This window comes from Saccostrea cucullata, unplaced genomic scaffold, assembly GCF_032062105.1.
Source record: "Saccostrea cucullata isolate Sc308-1 unplaced genomic scaffold, CSIRO_AGI_Scuc_v1 ctg578, whole genome shotgun sequence".
NCBI lineage: Eukaryota > Metazoa > Mollusca > Bivalvia > Ostreida > Ostreidae > Saccostrea > Saccostrea cuccullata.
This window is the reverse complement of record NW_026932815.1, coordinates 29,051-50,414: the sequence shown is the minus strand read 5'-3', so window position 1 is coordinate 50,414 and position 21,364 is coordinate 29,051. Positions and strand designations below refer to the sequence as shown.

Below are 21,364 nucleotides of genomic sequence, written 5' to 3'. Positions count from 1 at the left end.
GACACAATGTGATCAGAAAAGTTCACTTGAGCTTTTAGCTCAAGTGAGCCAGCAAAGATGATTCTACACTACCTATTAAAAGGTGCTTCCATATCAATATGACCAATCATAGCTTAAGTAGATTGCTGTTCTTGAGAAGATTTTTCAAAGATCCCATAATTTTTTTATGAAGGTATGGCCTTTCATTTAAACAAACTTGAATTGCCTATACCCAAGGATATTTGGTGGCAAGTTGGGTTGAAATTGGCCCAGTGGTTCTTGAAAAGAAGATGAAAATGTGAAAAGTTTACAATGACAGACAAAGGACAAATTTCAGAAAATCTCACTTGAGCCTTCAGCTCAGGTGAGCTTAAAAGTTTTTTAAAGATCTAAAGACCCCCCCCCCCCCAGTTATGGGCAGTAACAGGGTACTCGATTGGAAAAGGGAAAAGGAAGTGAATTCCATGTCTCTAAAAATTCTCCACTTTGACAATAATAATAGAAAAGTAAAATAAAAACACTTACATCTGGCTGGGAGCTTATAACCTGTAAAAAAAAAAAAAGGATAACACATGACAAGGCCCAAAATAAACAAGAGGCCCATAGGCCTTATAGGTCACCTGAGCATTATGCAACAACTTTCCATTGATTGAATTTGATCCATGTTTTAAGCCAGATGCTATGGCATTTACAATTTGGTCATCATAACTATACACTTAGCAGTTCCTTAGTTTGGTTACTTTATACCCATAGGCAGGGTAGGGGAACAAAAAAATGCATTTCAACTAATCAGTAATATTCAGCAATAAGTAGTGCCCCTACCACACATGAACCCTTGACTCTTAGGCCTAGATGCACACATTGCACTATTTTTGGAAAGGCATCCTTGCTTTTCAAAAATATTTGATTAATACCAAGGAGCACATTTCAAACAATTCATTCATTTTCAGTATATAAGTATAGCCCCTCCCCCCCCCCCCTCTATGATACAACTGACCCTGGGGCCTTGAAATTTACAATTCTTGAAGATTAGGGACTGCTCATAACTATATAGGCAGTTCATCTGCTTAAAACCTAGGAGCAAAGAAGAAGATTTTCAAAGATTTAATGTTTTTTCTCTATATACATGTATAATCAATACAGCCCCGCCCTAACACCAGAATCCCTGACCCTGGGGCTACAAAATTCACAATTTTGGTAGAGGCACTCTTGCTCATCATAATTATGTACTTAGTTAGTTTATTTAAAACCTAGGAGCAGAGAAGAAGATTTTCAAAGAATTCATGTATTTTCACTGTATAATCAATAGAACCCAAACTTCAGAACCTCTGAACCTGGGTCTATGAAATCTTCAGGCATTCTTGCTCATCATAATTATGTACTTAGTTAGTTTATTTAATACCCAGGAGTAAAGAAGAAGATTTTCAAAGAATTCATGTATTTTCTCTATATAATCAATAGAGCCCCGCCTTAGCACAAGAACCCCTGACCCTGGGGCCATAAAATTCACAATTTTGGTAGAGGCACTCTTGCTCATCATAACTATGTACCTAGTTAGTTTATTTAATATTCAGGAGCAGAGAAGAAGATTTTCAAAGAAATAATGCATTTTCACTATATACTTATTAAGCCCCGCCCTAGCACAAGAACCCCTGACCCCAGGGCCATGAATTTCACAATTTTGGTAAAGGACTCAATGCTGATTACAATCATGCAAACAGTTTGACTGTTTGATGTCCAGGAGTAAAGAAGAAGATTTTTAAAGATTGCATTAATTTTAGTGGTTTTGGCCCCAACCCCTAGGTCCCAGGGGGGCAAGGATCATGAAATTCACAATTTTTGTTCCCCTTCACCCATAGATGCTTTGTGCCAAATTTGGTTGAAATTGGTTCAGTGGTTGCAGAGAAGAAGCTGAAAATGTTCAAAAGTTTACGACCGATTGACGACGAATGACGAACGACGTACGACGGACGACGACGGACAAAAACAGATAGCAATAGGTCACCTGAGTGACTCAGGTGACCTAAAAATGATTTGTTTGATGTACCTCCACCTAGCTGTCAAAGTTGTCCCTTCCCAGTGATTTTTTTAGCACAATATTTTTCCATGTTCTTCAAAATTATTTTGTAGTTTTCAACCTTTCACGTCATATAAGTATCAATGCTTTAGCACAGTAGGCATAGACTGTTCAAATAAATTTTGAACTAGTCAGTTTTGCTGTCCCTAGCCATACATTCTTTTGGAATTTTACAAAACTGCATTGAAGGTATAGTCCTATCATCTGTTCATCCATAGAACTAGAGGTACTAGCTGTGAGAGCTCACAGAATTAATCAAGAAGCCTGTGGGCCTTATACGTCACCTGAGCATCCTGTAACAACTTAACAACAATTGAATTGGGTTCATGTTTTAAACCAGAGGCCATAACATTCACAATTTTGAAAGAGGCACCATTGCTAATCATAATATACACTAAGCATGCTTAGTTTGGTTATTTAATACCCATAGGCAGAGAAGGGGAACAAAACAATTCATTTCAACAAATTGGTAAAAATCAGCAAAAATCAGTAATAGATATGTAGGATTTTTTACCAGCTGTAATTTTGGCATCTCCTGTGTCACAGCCATTTAATGTCGCACACTCAGCAACCAACTTCTTACCAGCAGCGGAATGAATGGCACCATCAACTAGGAATTCAAAAAGTAACAAATATCTGAATAAATTAAAAACATAGGTAATCAGAGATTACAGAGCTCACCTCAACAAATGTTGTCTTTAAGCCAAAGTCCCACAATTACCTAACATTCTAGAAGTGTTCATCCCATAATGCAATATTTATGCAATTTTGATCTGACAGGGCTTGCAGTTACTTTGGAATAGACCTATCCAAAAACTTCAAACTAGTCGCCCATCAAGAAAATGCAATTCAAATCAAGAATCTGAAGAAAGTTTGAGAGTGTTTATCCCTTGATGCATCATCCATGCAAGTTTGGTTGATAGTTCATAGTTTCTTGTTAACAGACCTGCAACCATAACTTTAACCTGGTCTATTACCTGGTATCTGGAAGATGTATGTCGGATCCAGCATCCGAAGCAAGTCCATTAGTGTGCATCCTTAGCTGAATCATCCATGCAAGTTTACTCAACACAGAAATGAGACCTGCACCAAAAACTGTAACCTGTTTACTCATCTGGAAAATGAAGATTAAATCAAGCATCTGCAGCAAGCCTGGTAGTATGCATCCTTAGATGTGTCATCCATGCAAGTTTGGTTAACATAGCACTCACAGTTACTTAGAAATGAGACCTACACCAAAAACATTAACCTGTTTACTCATCCAGAAAATGTAGGTTAGATCCAGCATCGGAAGCAAGCCTGGTAGTATGCATCCTTAGATGTATCGTCCATACAACTTTGGTCATCATAGGGCTCATACTGTAAAACTCGGTTATAATGAAGTCACTGGGACCTGTGAAATTACTTCGCTATACCCGTAATTCATTATATATATATAAGGAATTCTTTAAATTTATATAGCTGAGGATACAAGATGAGTTCGCTATATCCGTAAATTCGCAATTTCCGTGTTCGTACTAAATGAGTTTTGCTGTAGTTACTTGGAAATGGGACCTGCACCAAAAACTTAAACCTGCACCAAAATCATTCACCTGCACCTAAAAAATTATCCTGCTCATTCCTTTGCTGGAATTGCAGCATCTGAAACTTTGACTGGTACAACAAACACACTAGAAGCATCTTCAATGAGTGTCTAATCAATGTCGGGCATAGAAGTACTTAATAGAAAATTGCACCAATAACAACCTAGGACGCCGACGCTGACGGTATCACATAACCTCCCTGAACTTCGTTGAGGTGGGCTAAAATGGAACTAAGCACAAATACAATACAGCTCAAGAGTAAATGCCACCACGCTGTGTACACAGTGTACATTGCAAATACATGTACAGTCAATTCTCGAATTATCGCCATTCGATTCATCGCCATTTTCGCAATACCGCCATGATTTCCCAAGAACGTTTTTCCTGCTATATAAAATTCTCTTTATAACGCCAAATTCGCATACCGCCATCCGCCACCCTGTTTTCACAACAAACGTCCGTTTTTAAGTGTCAATTATCTCGATATACCGCCACAGATGCTTGCGGTCAGTGAAGCGTGGCTAATTGGTTGACGCTATCTCTGTTGTAAAGCATGCAAAGGCAGCCAATGTACATGTAATTAAATAAGAATTAAATAAACAATAATTTTAATATGAACTGTTATAATGATTTTGTTCTCTGTTTAATAAAATCATTTAGTCACAGCTTCGCTACGAAAGCGGTAGTTGTAAAAAAACGCCGAATACTATATCATTTTGATGATCTCTGCTTTAAACAATGCAAAGTTTGCTTAAAAAATAATTATTCGGTATAAATTGTGAACGTATCATTAACTATGATGCCATAAACAATTAATTTATTCCAGAAATCATTCTACCTACTGTCAGCATTATATCACGACGATCGACCCAGCATTTTTTTTTTCAATATCAGACGTGCCGATTTACTTTCATACATAAGTACTTGTCTTTATTTCATAACTGCGCATTTTGTTTAAAAGAAATTGTGCACAAAAAATTACTTGAAGTATTTTCAAATTTAGAAATTCGTTTTTTATACATGTTCATGCAATTATAAGAATAGAAACGCCAAATGGTATTTCTAAGAACGGTAACTCTACCTCTTGTTTCCTAAAAGATGGGAAATTCAATTCATCGCCAAATTCGTTATACCGCCATGATTTCTGAATTACAAAAGGTGGCGGTTTATCGAGAATTAACTGTACATTTATAAGGTCCACAGCTTCACAATGTACAGATCCTGCATGAGGCAGCATGTCTTCCTGAGACTAGCTCAATGTACCGTGGTAGATGCACCAATCCATGGTGTGTTGAATTCAAGAAATAAGATATCATTTTAAAACATCTATTGGGATATAAATACGTGTTAGTCATGAGATCAAATTCCATAAAGCCCGAATTTTTAAAATTTATATACCAGTACATGAACTGTACACCTGCAACTATTATTTGTGTCATCATTAAGGTCTTCCGCTCAGACGGAAGACCTTCTACCGATTCTGATGGTTAAGATTATTCCCTATTATTCTTTTTTTTGTTTTTTTTTTTTCCTAGACGCCAACTTTGAGACCTCATAACTTGCTCATTTCTTAACGAATTTTGCTCAAATTTTCAGAGTTTTTAAACGTTACAAAACTCAATTAGAATGTTTTCAAAAATTTCAAAAATTCCCTTCCGCTTTCGATTTATTTCCCTTTAAATGAAAATTTGGTACTGTTCGTTTCCAGACAAAGGCTCAGAAACGACAAAAGCTGGAGCAGAAATCCTACTGAATTCAAATACTAGAAGAATTGAAGTTGTGCACATCGCTTTTTCTTTTTCGATTTCTGCCCTCAAAACAGTGCTAGATAGGGGTCAAAAATGAGAATGCCTAAAAGCGCAAAAATTTACATATATTTCCTAGTGTATCTTTTAAACTAAAAATAATTTGTTAAGACATGTTGAACAAATATTGTGCATAATTTTAAGATCTATCATTTGACATCATTAAAAAGGGGCTGGCCCCTCAAATTAGGGATCTAGGGACCTTGAAAGACCTTGAAAGTTTTTGCTCTATAACTCAAAAATGGTAAATATTTCGATATGGTTATCGATTTGAAATGGGTTCTTTAACATCTTATTGATCTCATGAAAACATTATTTTGTTCGAGTCATGTGTTATTAAATGAGCAGAAAACTTTATAATCCATGTACAGGTAAGTGATTTTATACGGCAAGTGAAGAAGAATTCTATGTGCGTATGCGTATAACACGTATATAACTGAAATAAACTGGACAAGAATAATATTCCTATAGCTAAATTGAATGTTTAACTTTGTTTAAATAAGTTTTTAACGTATTCTCGAGCTGGATGTCATACAGATTATTCAGAGACAACTTTCTCCTTGTGTTTAGTTTAAAGAACAAGACGGGAGAGAGGAAAAATACTTTTTAAGTATTAATATTCAATGTAACATTATTTATTTAAAATAAATTCAAGCTTAAGATAATTCATTGTCATTCAATTCATGCATCGTGAATTTTCCTCGGACCCTGAAAGTTTTGTGTGTACAGTGTGCGTGTTGTGTGTGTACAGTTATCACATGGTTATGAAACCCGTTTATCGATTGCGCAGTGAACTGTATACATTCATGAGGTCAACATTAACGCTCTTTGATTTTTACTAGAGTCTTAGATTTAAGATCAAGAAAATATGTCATTTGCGCTAATCGTAAGAATATACACAAATATAAAGGTTTTCTTGAACATGATTTAAAAGTGTTGAATGTCGGATTCTATTCTTTGACGAATAAATAAAAGGTGCTGCGTTTACGCGCGCTTTTCTCATCTGCTGAGGTATCTATGGACGAGTTCATCGGTTACACTGAAGGGTGACACAGGGTGACCTATCAATAACTCTGCCAATTTTGATAGTGATTTAAATTGCACATGTACATAAATTAATGTTATATTCTACCCTTGCGAAGAACTTTATAGTCTCGTTACTTAAAAAAATTGGGGATATCAATACTGCCACTTGTTTTTGATTTATACGGATGATTCTACTTTTGGAAAGGTACACATGTAGTACGAGGATTTTTTAGGCCCCGTACCCCCCTCCACTTTGAAGTAATTGCAATTGTTACATGTATACGGGCCTATATCAAGTTATTCTAATTGCTTTATCAGAAAAACTTGCGATGCTGTTTAAATTAGCAAATACAAATAAACATGGCAAATGCGCACAGTAAATTGTAAGTGGAAGTGACATTATTTTCCAATTCTCATGAAAATCGAAAATTAAATGAAGCAACTTTGAGTTTTGCATGAATTGATACATAACTTATAATTGTATTGTACCGAATGTATTTCTTTTATTTCCTCGAATAAAAAGAATATCACTATGACACGATTTTACGGGTACATGATTGTAACTAAGTAAATGCTGTTTTACACGGAGGAGCCCCCAAAATATATACATTCCGAGCTTTCAGAATACGAGAGAAAAAAATGAATAATTAGAATTTTTATTTAACAAATGCAAAATTGTTTCTGAGAAAGCCATGTAGTTGCAAACAAATATTTCAAGCCATTCTTTCGTGTTTATTGGACTAAAAGAGATTATTAAATTTCTTCTCATCGCGATACGTAACCCGCTTCCCTCAAATGATACGATGTTTTCCTTCAGAGTCGAGAATGTCAATTGGTTAGTTTGTTCAGGTACGTACAGGTCAGGACTGGTGTTGAAATCCATGATAAATTCATAGCCTATTATAATGTTAACAATAGTCATACGCGACATTTTTTTATTCGCAGGTGTCAAATAAATGAAAAAAAAAAAGATTAGTATGCGTCACTAAACTTTCCTATATGTAAACGTTTTAATTTCTAAAACTTGTGCCGATTAGCTCACACACTGACACACACACAAACGTTTTGGTAACTCGGAATAGTCCATGCAGAGTAAAACTATATATATTTTCTTGATGACGGAATGTCCAGTACATGTTAGCCTGGTCCCCTGTCTCATCCTTGCCAAGGCCTAGCCACGTGGAGAATCAATCTCCTATGCAGAGTTGTCGTTCGTTCTCTCTCAGACAGTATGAGCCGATGGTAGAGAGTGGCGGAGAATACGAAGGGAACCAGGCTAAGTACATCTAATGTTCACGTCCTGGATAGTCCACGGCGGATCTAAAAACTGACTCTCTCACACAACATACGGGATTCACTCAAATTTTAATTAACACATTTACGCAATTTACATACAAGTCAGACGCTCTTTGATGTAGAGGATTGACACTAATTCCTTAGATAAATACTAAGTGACAAATTCCTTTTTACTATTTAAACTCAAACTGATATTAGGTAAATAATTTAAGCATATGTCAAAAATAAGCATTAAAAATAATTCTTTTCATAAAATTAAATTCTGTTTAAACAATATAAATCACTAGCTGCGCAAAGACAGACTTAAAAAAAATCATAGGTGGAATCAGGCGAATTTAATCCTTTTATGACACAACCTACCCCGTAACTAGACAGTTGTGTATGATGTATACGTTCTCATCGAAATGACCGGTCTCCGCGTCTTGAACCTCCAACGTACATGTATTGCATGTACTTGAATAATATGTATTAATAAGTCTTTAAGGAAATCTCATGTAGGAAACCTGATTTATATTCTAATATTTTTCCATTATTTTTTATTATTCGTTCTTCTCAATTTATCATGTTCAAATTACATGTATTTATTTTTTAGGGACGTTAAACCTTATTCGTCAGCCAGTCTGTCCATCTGTCACGAGAACTTTAAACTTGATAATAACCATTGAATGAGTTGAAATAGGACTTGTGTCATCTTTGTTTGTGACATCTGATTTTCAAATATACTGTGATTTATGACCCTGTGACCTTGATCTTGGAGCTTGACCCACTTAAAAAAAATAACATTACTTTAAATTGACCATAACTTTTGAAAGCTTCCATTTTATAAAAATGTATTAACTGTAACAACACCTTTCAAAATTCACTGATTTTTTTATCCTTTGACCTTGAAGTTTGACCTGCTTTTGAAAAACATTAACAATACTCATACCTTTTGAATGAGAAGAGATAGGGCTTTTATTTTATCCCTGTGTATTACCTAAGACAACTCTTTTCCAAATACACTAACTTTTGACAACTTGACCTTGAGGCTTGATCATAACTTTTTAATGAGGAGAGATAGGGCTTTCATATTACACAAACATCACATGTACGTAACCTGTGATAAAATCATTTCAAATACTAGTATATCATAAACTTTGACCCTGAAGTTTAACCGGCTTTTCCAAAATTTAAACATTGCTTATAAAATTGACCATAACTTTTTACACATGTATATTAGCTGTTACAAGGCCTATAAAAAAAGGTATGGCTTAAATCATGCAGAATGTGTTATGGCCTTGATTCAAGGTCATTCAGGATAAGATATTTCAGCTGGATGCATTGTTTGAAAAAACGTGTGGTTTTGTCAATACGGTAGCAAACAAATGGGATATGCTCATCATCAGTGTGTGTCATGGTGTGACCCAAGGTCATTTTGACAAGGTCAAGGTCGCAAACATTCCTTAACTATCCTTTTTAAATAGTAAAACATAATAAGATGTTATCTACCCTTAAAAGATTGCTTTAACATTAGAACGTGGCATGACCTTGACTCAAGGTCATTTCTCTGTCCGTAGCTCCGACGGAAGACCTACTCGTTGCTTTGCAACGAGCTCGGCTCTAGTTTATTCATGATTTTGTATTTGCATGTTGAAATCCAGTGACAATCAATTTTTGCAACATAGGAAACATTCTCTACAAATGTAAACCAGAATAAATGGTTTACAGCATTTAATATTTACATTTCCAATGTCTTTGTAAGAGATAAAATTGCAAATAGTTAATGTACTTTATTTCTCCATAAATGTACTGGTTCATCAAAAGGCGCAGTTAAAAAAACTCATGTGCGGGGTGTAACATGAAGCGATAGAGATAGAAGCGGGGCTTGTAGCACATGGATTAGCATCCAATCAAGAGCATGTACATGTAAATATAAGGAATAACTGTCAAGATATTTTTTATTTTATGAACATGATCAATCGATTGGCTTGCATGATAATTTTATGCAAAATATATCACGCAAGCCACTCGATTGTTCACATCATGAAATAAAAAAATTAGACAGTTATTCCTTAAATATTCACGAGTTATAAGGTTGCATAACTCATGGATATTTATCAAATACAAATAGAAGTTGGTTTACAGTAATTCTTTACATGAATTAACATCTAATGGGGTACTCTTAGGGGTATGAAAACTTACCTCCACCCCCACCTAGAAGAGAGCTATTGGCAGCATTAACAATGGCATCAATTTCTAGGGTAGTAATGTCTCCTTTCCAAATAGAAACTCTCTGATTTATGTCCTCATTAACATTATACCTCATATCTAATTTCTTCTTTGCAGCTGCAAAATGAAATTTCATGTAATACAAGAGGCCCAAGGGCCTTGAATCGCTCTTCTGATAAATTGTACAACCTATCACTTCTATAAAAAGCCTCCAACTCTATTATCATAAGACCCAAAATGCATCAGCTGACAAAGTTTGATAATATTTAGCCAGTTAAGACTGAAGATATTATAATGTAATTATAAAATACCATAAGTAGGTCACAGTGACCTACCTTTTGATTGAAATTTTCTGAGGACTCAAAATCCATTAATTGACAAAGACTGATGATTCTAAGTAAATAAGTACCTGAGATATTCAAAAGTAGGTCACCATGACCTACTTCTTGGTTGACATTTTCCGAAAACCCAAGATGCATCATCTGACAAAGTTTGACGATTCTAAGCCAAGAAGTACCAGAGATAATTAAATATAGCCATCAAATGTCAAAAGTAGGTCACAGCGACCTACTTTTTGGTTGACGTTCTCCAAAAACCCAAGATGCCTAAACTGACAAAGTTTGATGATTCTTAGCCGATAAGTGCCTGAGATATTCAAAAGTAGGTCACAGTGACCTACTTCTTGGTCGACATTCCATGAAACCCTAAGATGCCTCAACTGACAAAGTTTGATGATTTCCGAGCCAATAAGTACCAGATATAATTAAATATAGCCATCAAATGTCAAAAGTAGGTCACAGTGACCTACCTTTTGGTCGAAGTTCTCTGAAAACCCAAGGTGCCTAAACTGAAAAAATTTGATAATTCTAAGCTAATAAGTACCTGAGATATTCAAAAGTAGGTCACCGTGACCTACTTTTTGGTCGACATTCTCCGAAAACCCAAGATGCCTCAACTGACAAAGTTTGATGATTCTTAGCCGATAAGTGCCTGAGACAATTAAATATAGCCATAAAATGACAAAAGTAGGTCACTGTGACCTACTTTTTGGTCGACAATCTCCGAAAACCTAAGATGCATCAACTGACAAAGTTTGATGATTCTAGGTCAATAAGTACCAGAGATACTTAATTATAGCCACAAAATGTCAAAAGTAGGTCACCATGACCTACTTTTTGGTCGTCATTCTCCGAAAACCCAAGATGCATCAACTAACAAAGTTTTGATGATTCTAAGCCAATAAGTACCGAAGATACTTAAATATAGCCATAAAATGTAGAAAGAAGGTCATCGTGACCTACATTTTAATTGACATTTTTTAAAGACCCAAGATGCATCTACTGACCAAGTTTGATGATCGTAGGTCTGAAGGTACAGTGTAATCAAAATATGCGTTTTAAACAATTTGAAAACAAATGTCAGCAAAATTCAAAAAGTAGGTCACAGTGACCTACTTTTTCGTAAATATGTTTTAAGGTCCGAAGATGCATCAACTTACAAGATTTGATGATTCTAAACCTCCCAGTGTCTGAAATAATGGGATTAAATGATTTAAAAAGGATTAGTTATAAAGTTCAAAAAGTAGGTCATGGTGACCTACTTTTAAATTGACGTTGTTCAAGGACCCAAGATGCATCAATTGACAAAGTTTGATGATCATAGGCCTTAAAGTGTCCAAAATATGCCTTCAAATCAATTTGAAAACAAATGCCCGCAAAATTTAAAAAGTAGGTCACCGTGACCTACTTTTGAGTTAACATGATGTGAAGTCCTAAGATCATCAACTTACAAGATTTGATGATCCTAGTCCTTATAGTAAGCAAAATATACACTTTTTTATTAATTGTAAATTTAGGTCAACTTTGAAGTGACCTTGAGACCACACCCTTTGCCCCAGGGTAATTCCCCATGCAAATTTTAATCTTCGACATATCCTGATCCTTGTATGTAAGTTTGGTGAAAATCTGCCAGGTGGTTCTGGAGAAGAAGATTTTTTAGCAACCAGTACTTTTGGTTTTGTTTTCCTGATTATCTTCCCTTGTTTCAGGGTCCCAACCCTTATTTTAGTATAAATGGTAGCCCTTGGGCCAAGGATACCCTGAGACAAATTTGGCACTGATTGGACAAGGGGTTCTTGAGTTATGGCCCATATTCTAAAAAGTTTACGCACACCGCACAAATGGCCATAGCATTAGCTCTTTGAGCCTTTGGCTCAGAAGAGCTAAAAATCTATAAGAATATTCATTTGTAACCTGTTAAATTCAATTAGTTTCTCCAGTACACGACTTTACATGCCAACATGTCAACATGGTGAGACTGTAGCTCTACTGGTCTGTATGTATAACAAAGAAAAGTAGCACTTGGATCTGAGACTTTGAAACAGGCAGCAATAAATAGATTTATATATCTTAATGTACACTAGATGTGTGCCACGTTATATTGAAATCAAACCAAAGCTGTAGGAGGAGTAGTGTTTTAAACTAATTCTAAAAAGGATGAATCAGTTAAACGTCCACATTTGGCCCCCCGATAATTTACAAAAAATAAGATTTAAGATTTTCTACATATTTTTGCCTCCATCTATCCATTAGATATTGTAGTTTATTAATTTCATTTTCGATTTTTACTTCCTTGCTCTGTAATTAGGAAATTTTTTGGATTAATATAGCAGGGGTACGTTGTTTACATTGCTTTCTCATAGACTTTAGGCCACACCCCCATTTTGCAAGCCCATTTTTTATATTAGCACATGGATGTTTCATGTTGTACTTAATACGGTCAATGTGAAGAGTTATACTAGTCATTTACATTAATAAAAGAAATTGAAACAATTGTGCGCTCAATTGTTATTTTGCAAAAAAGTGCAAAACCACGGGTACTTGTATCTACAGTAAAGACACCTTGTCTACAAATTCTAACCCGTCTTTGACCTCATGAATAACAAAGCACTGAACACGTGACTCAAATCTATTCACTTTCATGCTTTGAGCAGACCAATGTGACATCGTGCCAAGTATCTGCGAGCTATCGATGGTCAAATCATTTCAAATTAATGATTAAAATTCAGGGAGAAAACTTTTTTTATGTTGAAGATGTGTTAAGAATTTTGATTTACTTGTTATTAAAAGCTATTTCAGTTGATTTTGATTGATTTTTTTTTCGGTATATTAATCATTTTATATTGGAGGTCTCTAGCATTATTATTGCACTTACTGCTTGTGTATCATTAATACATAATTTTAAAATTTGAAGTACTCTGGGTATATATTATATATTTGCCTTTGTTCCTAAGTACCAGCGTTACGTTCATTCACTTTTGGAAATCATTACAGATTTTTAAAACTGTCATTAATTTAAAAGAGCGTTATTTGAAAAATACCAATTTATCCTATCTTTAGAAAATAATCTCAGTCTGGATCTGTTGGTTAAAAGTGCACAAATGCATGCATACTTTTAATTAAAGACACCTTATGGGAAAGAAATTGAAGTATGGAGCGCTAAAAGGACCTGTATCCTGTATACATCCCTAAATTTAATACAGGGGGGGGGCTCTTTTCTTTGAAAGTCAATGTCCGCAGGTTTTTTTAAAGCACAAAATTTAAAAGCAAGTAAGTACATTTGTAATACCCTTTCCCATGTCCGATCATCGTATAATTAAAGATTTATATATTAGTAGCAAAAATCAAATCGAATTAAAAATGGCATTAAAATATCTTGAAGTCATTGGCGTCGAAGCAAATTGAAAATTAAATGGGAGGGGAGGGTAATTGAAAGAGAAACAGAATTCAGACCTTAAAAAAAAAACAACAAGCAATTAAAAAATCTACCACTTATCCTTTTTTGATGTACACTGCAACGTACCCTTTGAAAGGGGGAGGGGGGGGGAGTAAACCTACGCCCCAATGTTCAATGCCTACATTATGTCTATCTTTGCATAAAAAGGGGGGGGGGGGGGCAGTAAGCCCATCCCAGGTTCTGAGCCTATGGAAGTGATTTATTACTTATCTTACTACAAGGTGAGAGTTTGTTAAAATGAATATGTATACGTGAGTGGATTTTGACAACTAATGAATTCTGACATTTAATTTTTTTACTTTCACTTTCTTACGATTTTATAATTAATGAATTTTTAAATAAGGAAGATAATATTAACATTTCTGCCATGAATAATCGGGATTTTCTAAACAATGCAATCTGTACTGTGCAACACTGATGTTTTTTTATCTAGCAGCGATAATACTGACGTTAATAAACTGAGATGTTTAATTATCATTTTCTTACGATTTGATTTATTTTTTCACAGAGTGAAGTTTCATATCATAATCAATCGTTTTGGTTGTAGCACTCGAATTTTGCAAAATCATATAAGCTTTAATGGATTGACTATCTGTATAAAAATTAGTTTTCTTTAAAGCATGAAAAGGTGTATCATGCGTTATAGTTCTGTTTACAAATTCTATGTCTATTTAATATATAAATATTTGAATTTCTTATAAATCATTTCAAATATAAATTGTAAGTTACGCAGAAAAAAACTGCCAAATGAAATAATTGCTGTATGTATGTTTATATTTAGTCGGTCTCTGGCACTAAAAAAGAGGAGTTTTAGGTGTCAGTTAATCATAAAACTTAGTACACCTCTAACACACGCTAATGTATTCATTTTTATCGCATGCTTTGATGGACGCTCTGCCTTCTCATTCAAATAATACAATGACCTACATAGCCGTATGGCGAAGCTGCGATTTTAAGTGAAGTATACAACTTTATTTTATTGATATCTTGTATATGTTGAGAGTCTTTTTCATAAAACCACTTTTATGCATATCTATACAGACTATACTTGAAGACTTTAGCAATAATATAATAATGTTCCGATTTTAAAAGGTAAAATTCTGCATTTAAAAAGGGGCGAGATATCAGTGTTATGAAGATTCATTCTTTTCTGTATTTAGTAACCATGGCAACAACATTCTTCGAAAACAAAAACTGATTCATCAAAATTATGTACCTTAGTTAATAAGTTACCCAAGGGTATATTAAAACCAGACTTAAACTCTAAGAGGAGTAGCGTTTAAAGGGATATCACAGAGTTTTCTATTTCAAGTAACCATGGAAACACTGTTAACGGAAATCATATTGAACTCAGACTAAAACTGTAGGAGTAGCATTTTAAGGAATTTCACAGAACTTTCCTTTTTAGTAACTATGGCAACACCATTCATCCAAATCAAAAACCCATGCACTAGTTTATGTATCTTAGTGTAGTCTACTTGTTTGCCAAGTTATATTGAAATCAGACTAAACTGTAGGAAGAGTTGCATTTTGAAATATTGTTTACAGACAGACAGACAGCTAGACAGATGGATGACGGACATCTTATAGCTTATTATCGCATTCGCTTTTGGTCTCTGACCAGTAGATTTATGCATCACAAAAAAGGTATAACAAAATATTTATTGACTGTATTCTCATAAAAAATGCGCTTTTTTTTACCCTCAAACCAAACTGTTTGCTAGAGGAAGTTACGGTAGGTTTGGTTCTGGGGTCTGACAAATGCACGAAATCCAAGAATACGGTCAATAAATGTATAATGTCATTTCTTAACAATTAATCTTATTTTAACAACCTGCTTTTTTCATCCTCTCTTTGTGTTCATTGTAGAAATCTGGCCATGTTGGAATGTCATTTAGCTGTTTGAATTTCTTCCCACATTTGTATAGTTTTCTTTTTTCTTCTTTTTTCATATTTAAAAACTTTTCTGAAATGCAACAAAATTCCATTTTAAAAAGTCAAAAGTCAAGATTTACATTTGTCTTGCTGTTCTTAAAAGATATGTTTAAAAAAAGTAAAAATTCACATGAAAAATGTTTTTGACCCATATTGTGAAATTCAGAGATTACAGAGCTCATCAAAACAAATATTGTCTTTAAGTAAGGCAAAGTCCCACACTTGACTATTAACCTAATAGTGTGCATACCTATAAATATCACCTTTGTGCAATTTTGGTCTGATTGGGCTTGCAGTTACTAGAGAGTGGATTTACCTCAAAACTTGCGAATTAAATTGTGTTCACACTTCATACAACAGCTAATGTGAAGTAATTAAACTAAATGCAAATGAAATGTTTTTCAATAAACTAAGTAAGGCTATGCAGTAATTTAAGGAGGAACAGGACCTTTAGCTGAAAAAATTCCTGTGAATGAATTTTTTTCGTATTTTTTATATTACTAATTTAATATGTACTTAGCATTTTAAAATGGTCCTGTCATGGGATTTCTTGACTTATTTAAAAGATATCGCCCCACAAATACCTCCCTGTTTAGAGTTTGTATGGAGTTTAGATACTTCATGTTTACGCGCCCATAATGGAGTCCATAATGTGAATTTTTAAATTATCTGAAAGCAATTGTTTTAATTTTATATAGTATTTGGGTGGGATAATTTCTGCATTTTTCAAGGCAGCTTCAACGACAAAAACCTCATTTGAAAAAAAATCTGTCAATAAATATTTCTAAATTTACGATTGAATGTCAGTCCTTCATCATGATTATTTACTGCATAAATATCACAGGGTGAAGCTTACCTCAATATCGCACAGGACATTGTTGAATTAGACGTAAGCATGATAAAAACGCTTCACGTTTGTATTTTCCGAGTGCGGGAAATCAATTGTGACGTCACACGAAAATATAAACATTCAAAATTACGTAAATAGAGAGAATCTCTGCTACTAAACACGAAAAAATATTAATTTTAAAAAATCTGCTTCAGAAATTTATCACGATACATTGACTGTGACCTGTTTATTATGAAATAAAACTGATCATGACGGGAGTGTGAACTTGATCTTGCTGCACTGAGAATTCAAACACTACGTCTATGACGTCACTGAAGTCAGACTGCAGGGTAAAGAGAAACAAATGTGTGGATTGGGCAACTTCACAATATCTAAATGATGGTAAGATCTTTAAAAATTCTATTAATAATAATTTCTAAAATTAAATGTTTAAAAAACAATTTTAGAATTTAGAATAAAATTACACAAGAGCTGTTGATTTTAACAACGTTTAACATGTATATCATCACCGACTATGATGTGATATGTCTTTTTAGTCATGTGACATGTGTCCTGTCTCCCCTTAATGCACAATTTATTACTTCAATGGTGAGGTCAATATTTGTACAGTGGGTCTGCCTGTAGGAAATATTGAGGAACACAAGTTGCATGCATCCAGGTTTTTTATTATTCACTCAAAAACAAACAACACGTGTTTATAAAACTGTACATAGAATTTGGATAGATCGTATATATCGGATTCTCGCTAATTTTACAAATGCGGACTAAATTTAATTGCAGTGAATCAGTTCTTTTGATTGTGTTGCATCAAATCCATCTATTCAAGTTTGGTCCAGATATCCCTTATACCCCGGTAATCAGGTCCAGTACAATCTCTTGATTTAGCTATATAGCTTTAAATATCTATATAGCTTTATTAAGCTATTCAGTATAGCTTAATTTAGCTATTTTACTACACTTTTTTCTTAAAGGTGTAATTTTCTCAGTATGTACAAAAAAGCGCACCTTGGTGCAGTGACGATATACAACTTTGAACTCTTCTTAAAATAATGCATGTAAAAATCACTCATCAAATTACATCTCTTTGAGAGACTTTGTACTCAAAGTTCTACAAGTTTTGGGGCTATATAAAGCAATTGATACAGTTACTTCTGCAATGATATTGTAATGGAGTCCAATTATGTTCAACAAGATAATTGATTGGTAACAGTTCAGCACAATGAGAAACGATCATACTTATCCTTGCCTCAAGGCACCAAGGTAGTAGACAGTTAGTCTAACAACAGAAATTTTCTTTTTGCTTAAAAGTATTCAAAAGCTGCAAAGTTAGAACTATCTTTGATTTAGGTTGTTGTTTTGATAGCCCATAGTACAAATACGTAGAGTCAGATACATGCTACGTTTTGTTTATTTTCAGCAAAAAACATTTTTGTGAAAAACTGTACATAAATAGCTAAATAAAGCTATTTTGAATAGCTTAATAAAGCTATATAGCTATTTAAAGCTATATAGCTAAATCAAGATATTGTACTGGACCTGGTAATTTCTTGGTAAAGGACTTGCTCTAAACACTTTAACCTGGTCATTCATTTGGAAAATGTAGATCAGATCCAGCATCCAAAGCAAGTTCAGTAGTGTGGTAAGTGTATCATCCATGCAAGTTTGGTCAACAGAGGGCTTATTGTACTTGGAAATAATTAAGATCTGCTACAAAATCTTTAACTTGTTCACTTATCTGGAAAATGTACTAGGTCAGATCCAGCATCCAAAGCAAGTTCAGTAGTGTGCATCCTTAAGACTGTATCATTCAGTACAACTACAATATACAGGGCTAATAGTTACTTGGCAATGAGATCTACTCCAAAACTCTATTAAACCTGCTAAAAAACTTTAACCAGTGCTCCAAAAAATTATTGGCAAAGAAGTACTTGAAAAGAACTTTTACCTGGGATGCTGACACCGATGCCATTTAATTAGCTGCAGAACTGCAGTTCTCCGGGGAAAAAAATATATTGACAGACCGGAGAGCTACCGTGCAACCCATTGAAAAAACTGTATATCTATTGCACACAAAAAAGTGAGCTGTTTTTCAATTTTTTTCTCCGTGTTTTTCAAACCTCCATATCAAAATACTACTAACTGTGTGTTCCCAACATAACCATGATAACGGAATTATTGCACTATTTCAACAACAAAACATTCCTTAAATTAAAACGGAAACTTTTGAAAATTCTGCATTGTGTACCTTGCCATTTTGGATGGCAAGATAATTAGGTTCAAAGCACTCCATGCAGACATAAAATATTAAAGTATAGGCGATAGGGTCAAAGGAATGTTTTGAAATTGAGCTTTTGTACAGTTGAGGTAAGAATTTGGAGAAATTAATCCAAAAATGAGTGCAACTTATTGTGTGCAATAAATATACAGTCGTTTGGCCAGTTCCGGATTTTGGCCAGTTCCGAAAAATTAGTAATTTAAGGACTGATAATTAATAAATTCAACGGTGTAAAAATAAATTGATTTCTATGGTAAGAAGGCTTATTCATGAGTGTTTGAATTGTGTGAAGTTTTGATTTTTTGCCCTCAGTTTGGTTTCGATTTCGTACTTGAAACAGTCGACATACTTTTACAGTGCAACAAATCTGAATCACCGCGACGTGTAAGTCTGCAGAAAAACCTCTGTAGATGCATAAATTTTTCACATAAAACAACATTCTAGGTATCAAAAGTAAGTTTGATATGTACTCTAACATATACTAAAAACTTGTCAAAAATAAATGTTTAGAACACTGGAAGATATCGAAATATTTTCGTGCTCTTATTTTACCAGTTCCAAATACCCATTTTAAACACTATTATAAATTCACTCTTCGATGTTTTCTTCATTGTAAACGTGACTTATTCTACCCCCGCTTGAAAAACAGGAAGAAGCGGTATAGAGTAAGGGGATGTTTGTCCATCCAACCGTCTGTACGTCTGTCCGTCCGTCTAGCTGTACATCCGTCCGTCTGATATGCTCTGGGGTATCCATTTCTTATCCGCAATCCCTCTTCTACCACTGAATGAAGTTTAATGAGGCTTCACAGAATTTAATGAGTCTTTCACAGAATCTTTGTTTAACAGTGCCAAAGTGCACCTATTTTATTTTTGGATCTGGTACATAATTTGGGCTCCCTGAGAAATAGATAGATACTGCCATTCTTTGTAATATTGAAAGGTATATCCATCTCTTGTCCGCAATTCCTCCTATACCACTGAATAAGATTTAATGATACTTTCACATATTCTTTATAGCATTGTGACATTGTGACCTATTATTTTACTTTTTGAACTGACAATTATTTCGGGTCTCCCAGAGTAAAACATGGACTTTGTCCTAAATAATCATAAAGGAGGCGTGGGGTATCATTAAAATGAGCTCAGTGCCCACAGTACCTCTAGTTTCTCTTCAACCTTTGGAAATACAAATAATTTATTGGTAAGCAATTAATTTAACTTTTCTTAGGCATGCCAATGGATAACGTTTGGGACGTATATTTTTAAATTTAGGGTTGAATTGAATAAGAATCTCTAGGGTATCCGGAACCCGTCGGCTTATTCGTAACTGGTAAAATGGACACATATGGTAACCTGCGAAATAAATTTTTTTGAGGGTAGGCTGAACTTTTATGAAACAATATTTAATTCCACAAGTCATCGAACTACCTTGACAAAACACTTAGATTTTGAAATAATTCCTAATATATTTGTAGCATCATCGAATCGGTTTCTTATTCGGAACTGGTCAAATAACTGTACAGTTTTTTCTATGGGTGGCACTGTAGCTCTCTGGTCATCTATCCCAATTTTTCAGACCAACAAGCTACAGGTCTGTAGCTACCATTTGATAACCTCCCTCCCACTTTGTTGAGGTGAGCTAAAAAGTGTGTTGCACTGACAATGGGAGATAACTCTGAATTTAATATGATGATATTAAAATTATGAATTAAAGTAGTCTTCAACATGTTCAAAAATGTTCATCTGCCAGAAATGCATCCACCCACTTAAATGTCAGGTGCACATGCAGGGTACGGGCCAACTGAGAATTTTACAAAAGGTGTGTAATATAAGTGTAGCAACCTTCTAAATAATTAATATTTTCTTTTTAATTTTAAATGATATTGTTTTACCTTTGTCAGATAACACAGCATCGTGATGAGCATTTCTGGTTATTCTCTTGGATGTGGCGGGTTCTGGGGTTGTTAGGAGAGGGCTAGTCGTGCCATCCTTACTAGCATGCTTAGTTTCACTTTCTGTTGTCTTCAACTTGGTTGTTGACATACTGAACAAGCTGCGAAAGGGGGCAGTGATTGTGATCTCCTTTATGACTACTTTAAACCTTCTTGATCTGCCTTTTAAAATTCCTCTTGCCAAAGTTAGAAAGTCAGCATGCATCATAACACTTTTATTAAAAGTATGCCCATGGTGACATGATCATATACCGACCTTACCTTTTATGACTTTTTTTTAGAATATACTTTGCGAATTAAAATTTGTTAATATAAATAGATATCTTTTGTTTGAACTAAGTGGGTACTAAATGTTTTATTATCAACATCGTTTTCGTTTTTTCCTTATTATTTTTTTTTTTACAGGAAGTAGCATTTCAAAAGGCAGTCGGTAAATCTAGTACTGCTTAATCCCGAAATATATTTGATAAAGACGTACATGTGTAAGAGCTCCGCTTCAAGTAGCTTATGTGTGTAACACTTATAGGTACGTTGCATCTTTTTTTTCCAGAAAAAAACTAATTAAAGTACGGGGCCAACCG

General features: G+C 34.4%; 1 protein-coding gene across 1 annotated transcript in view; it reads right to left on the bottom strand.

The window, feature by feature from the left end:
* Positions 1 to 21,010, bottom strand: part of LOC134236230 (ADP-ribose glycohydrolase MACROD2-like) — a 30,871-nt gene extending 9,861 nt beyond the window's left edge. Inside the window, exons 1-5 of the mRNA XM_062718387.1 lie at positions 20,724 to 21,010; positions 15,604 to 15,735; positions 9,948 to 10,091; positions 2,571 to 2,666; positions 505 to 525 (exon numbers count right to left, since the gene is read on the bottom strand). Coding sequence (XP_062574371.1) covers positions 505 to 525; positions 2,571 to 2,666; positions 9,948 to 10,091; positions 15,604 to 15,735; positions 20,724 to 20,991 — 661 coding nt within the window. The 5' untranslated portion in view covers positions 20,992 to 21,010. The remainder of the gene's footprint in view (positions 1 to 504; positions 526 to 2,570; positions 2,667 to 9,947; positions 10,092 to 15,603; positions 15,736 to 20,723) is intronic.
* Positions 21,011 to 21,364: the final 354 nt, after the last annotated feature.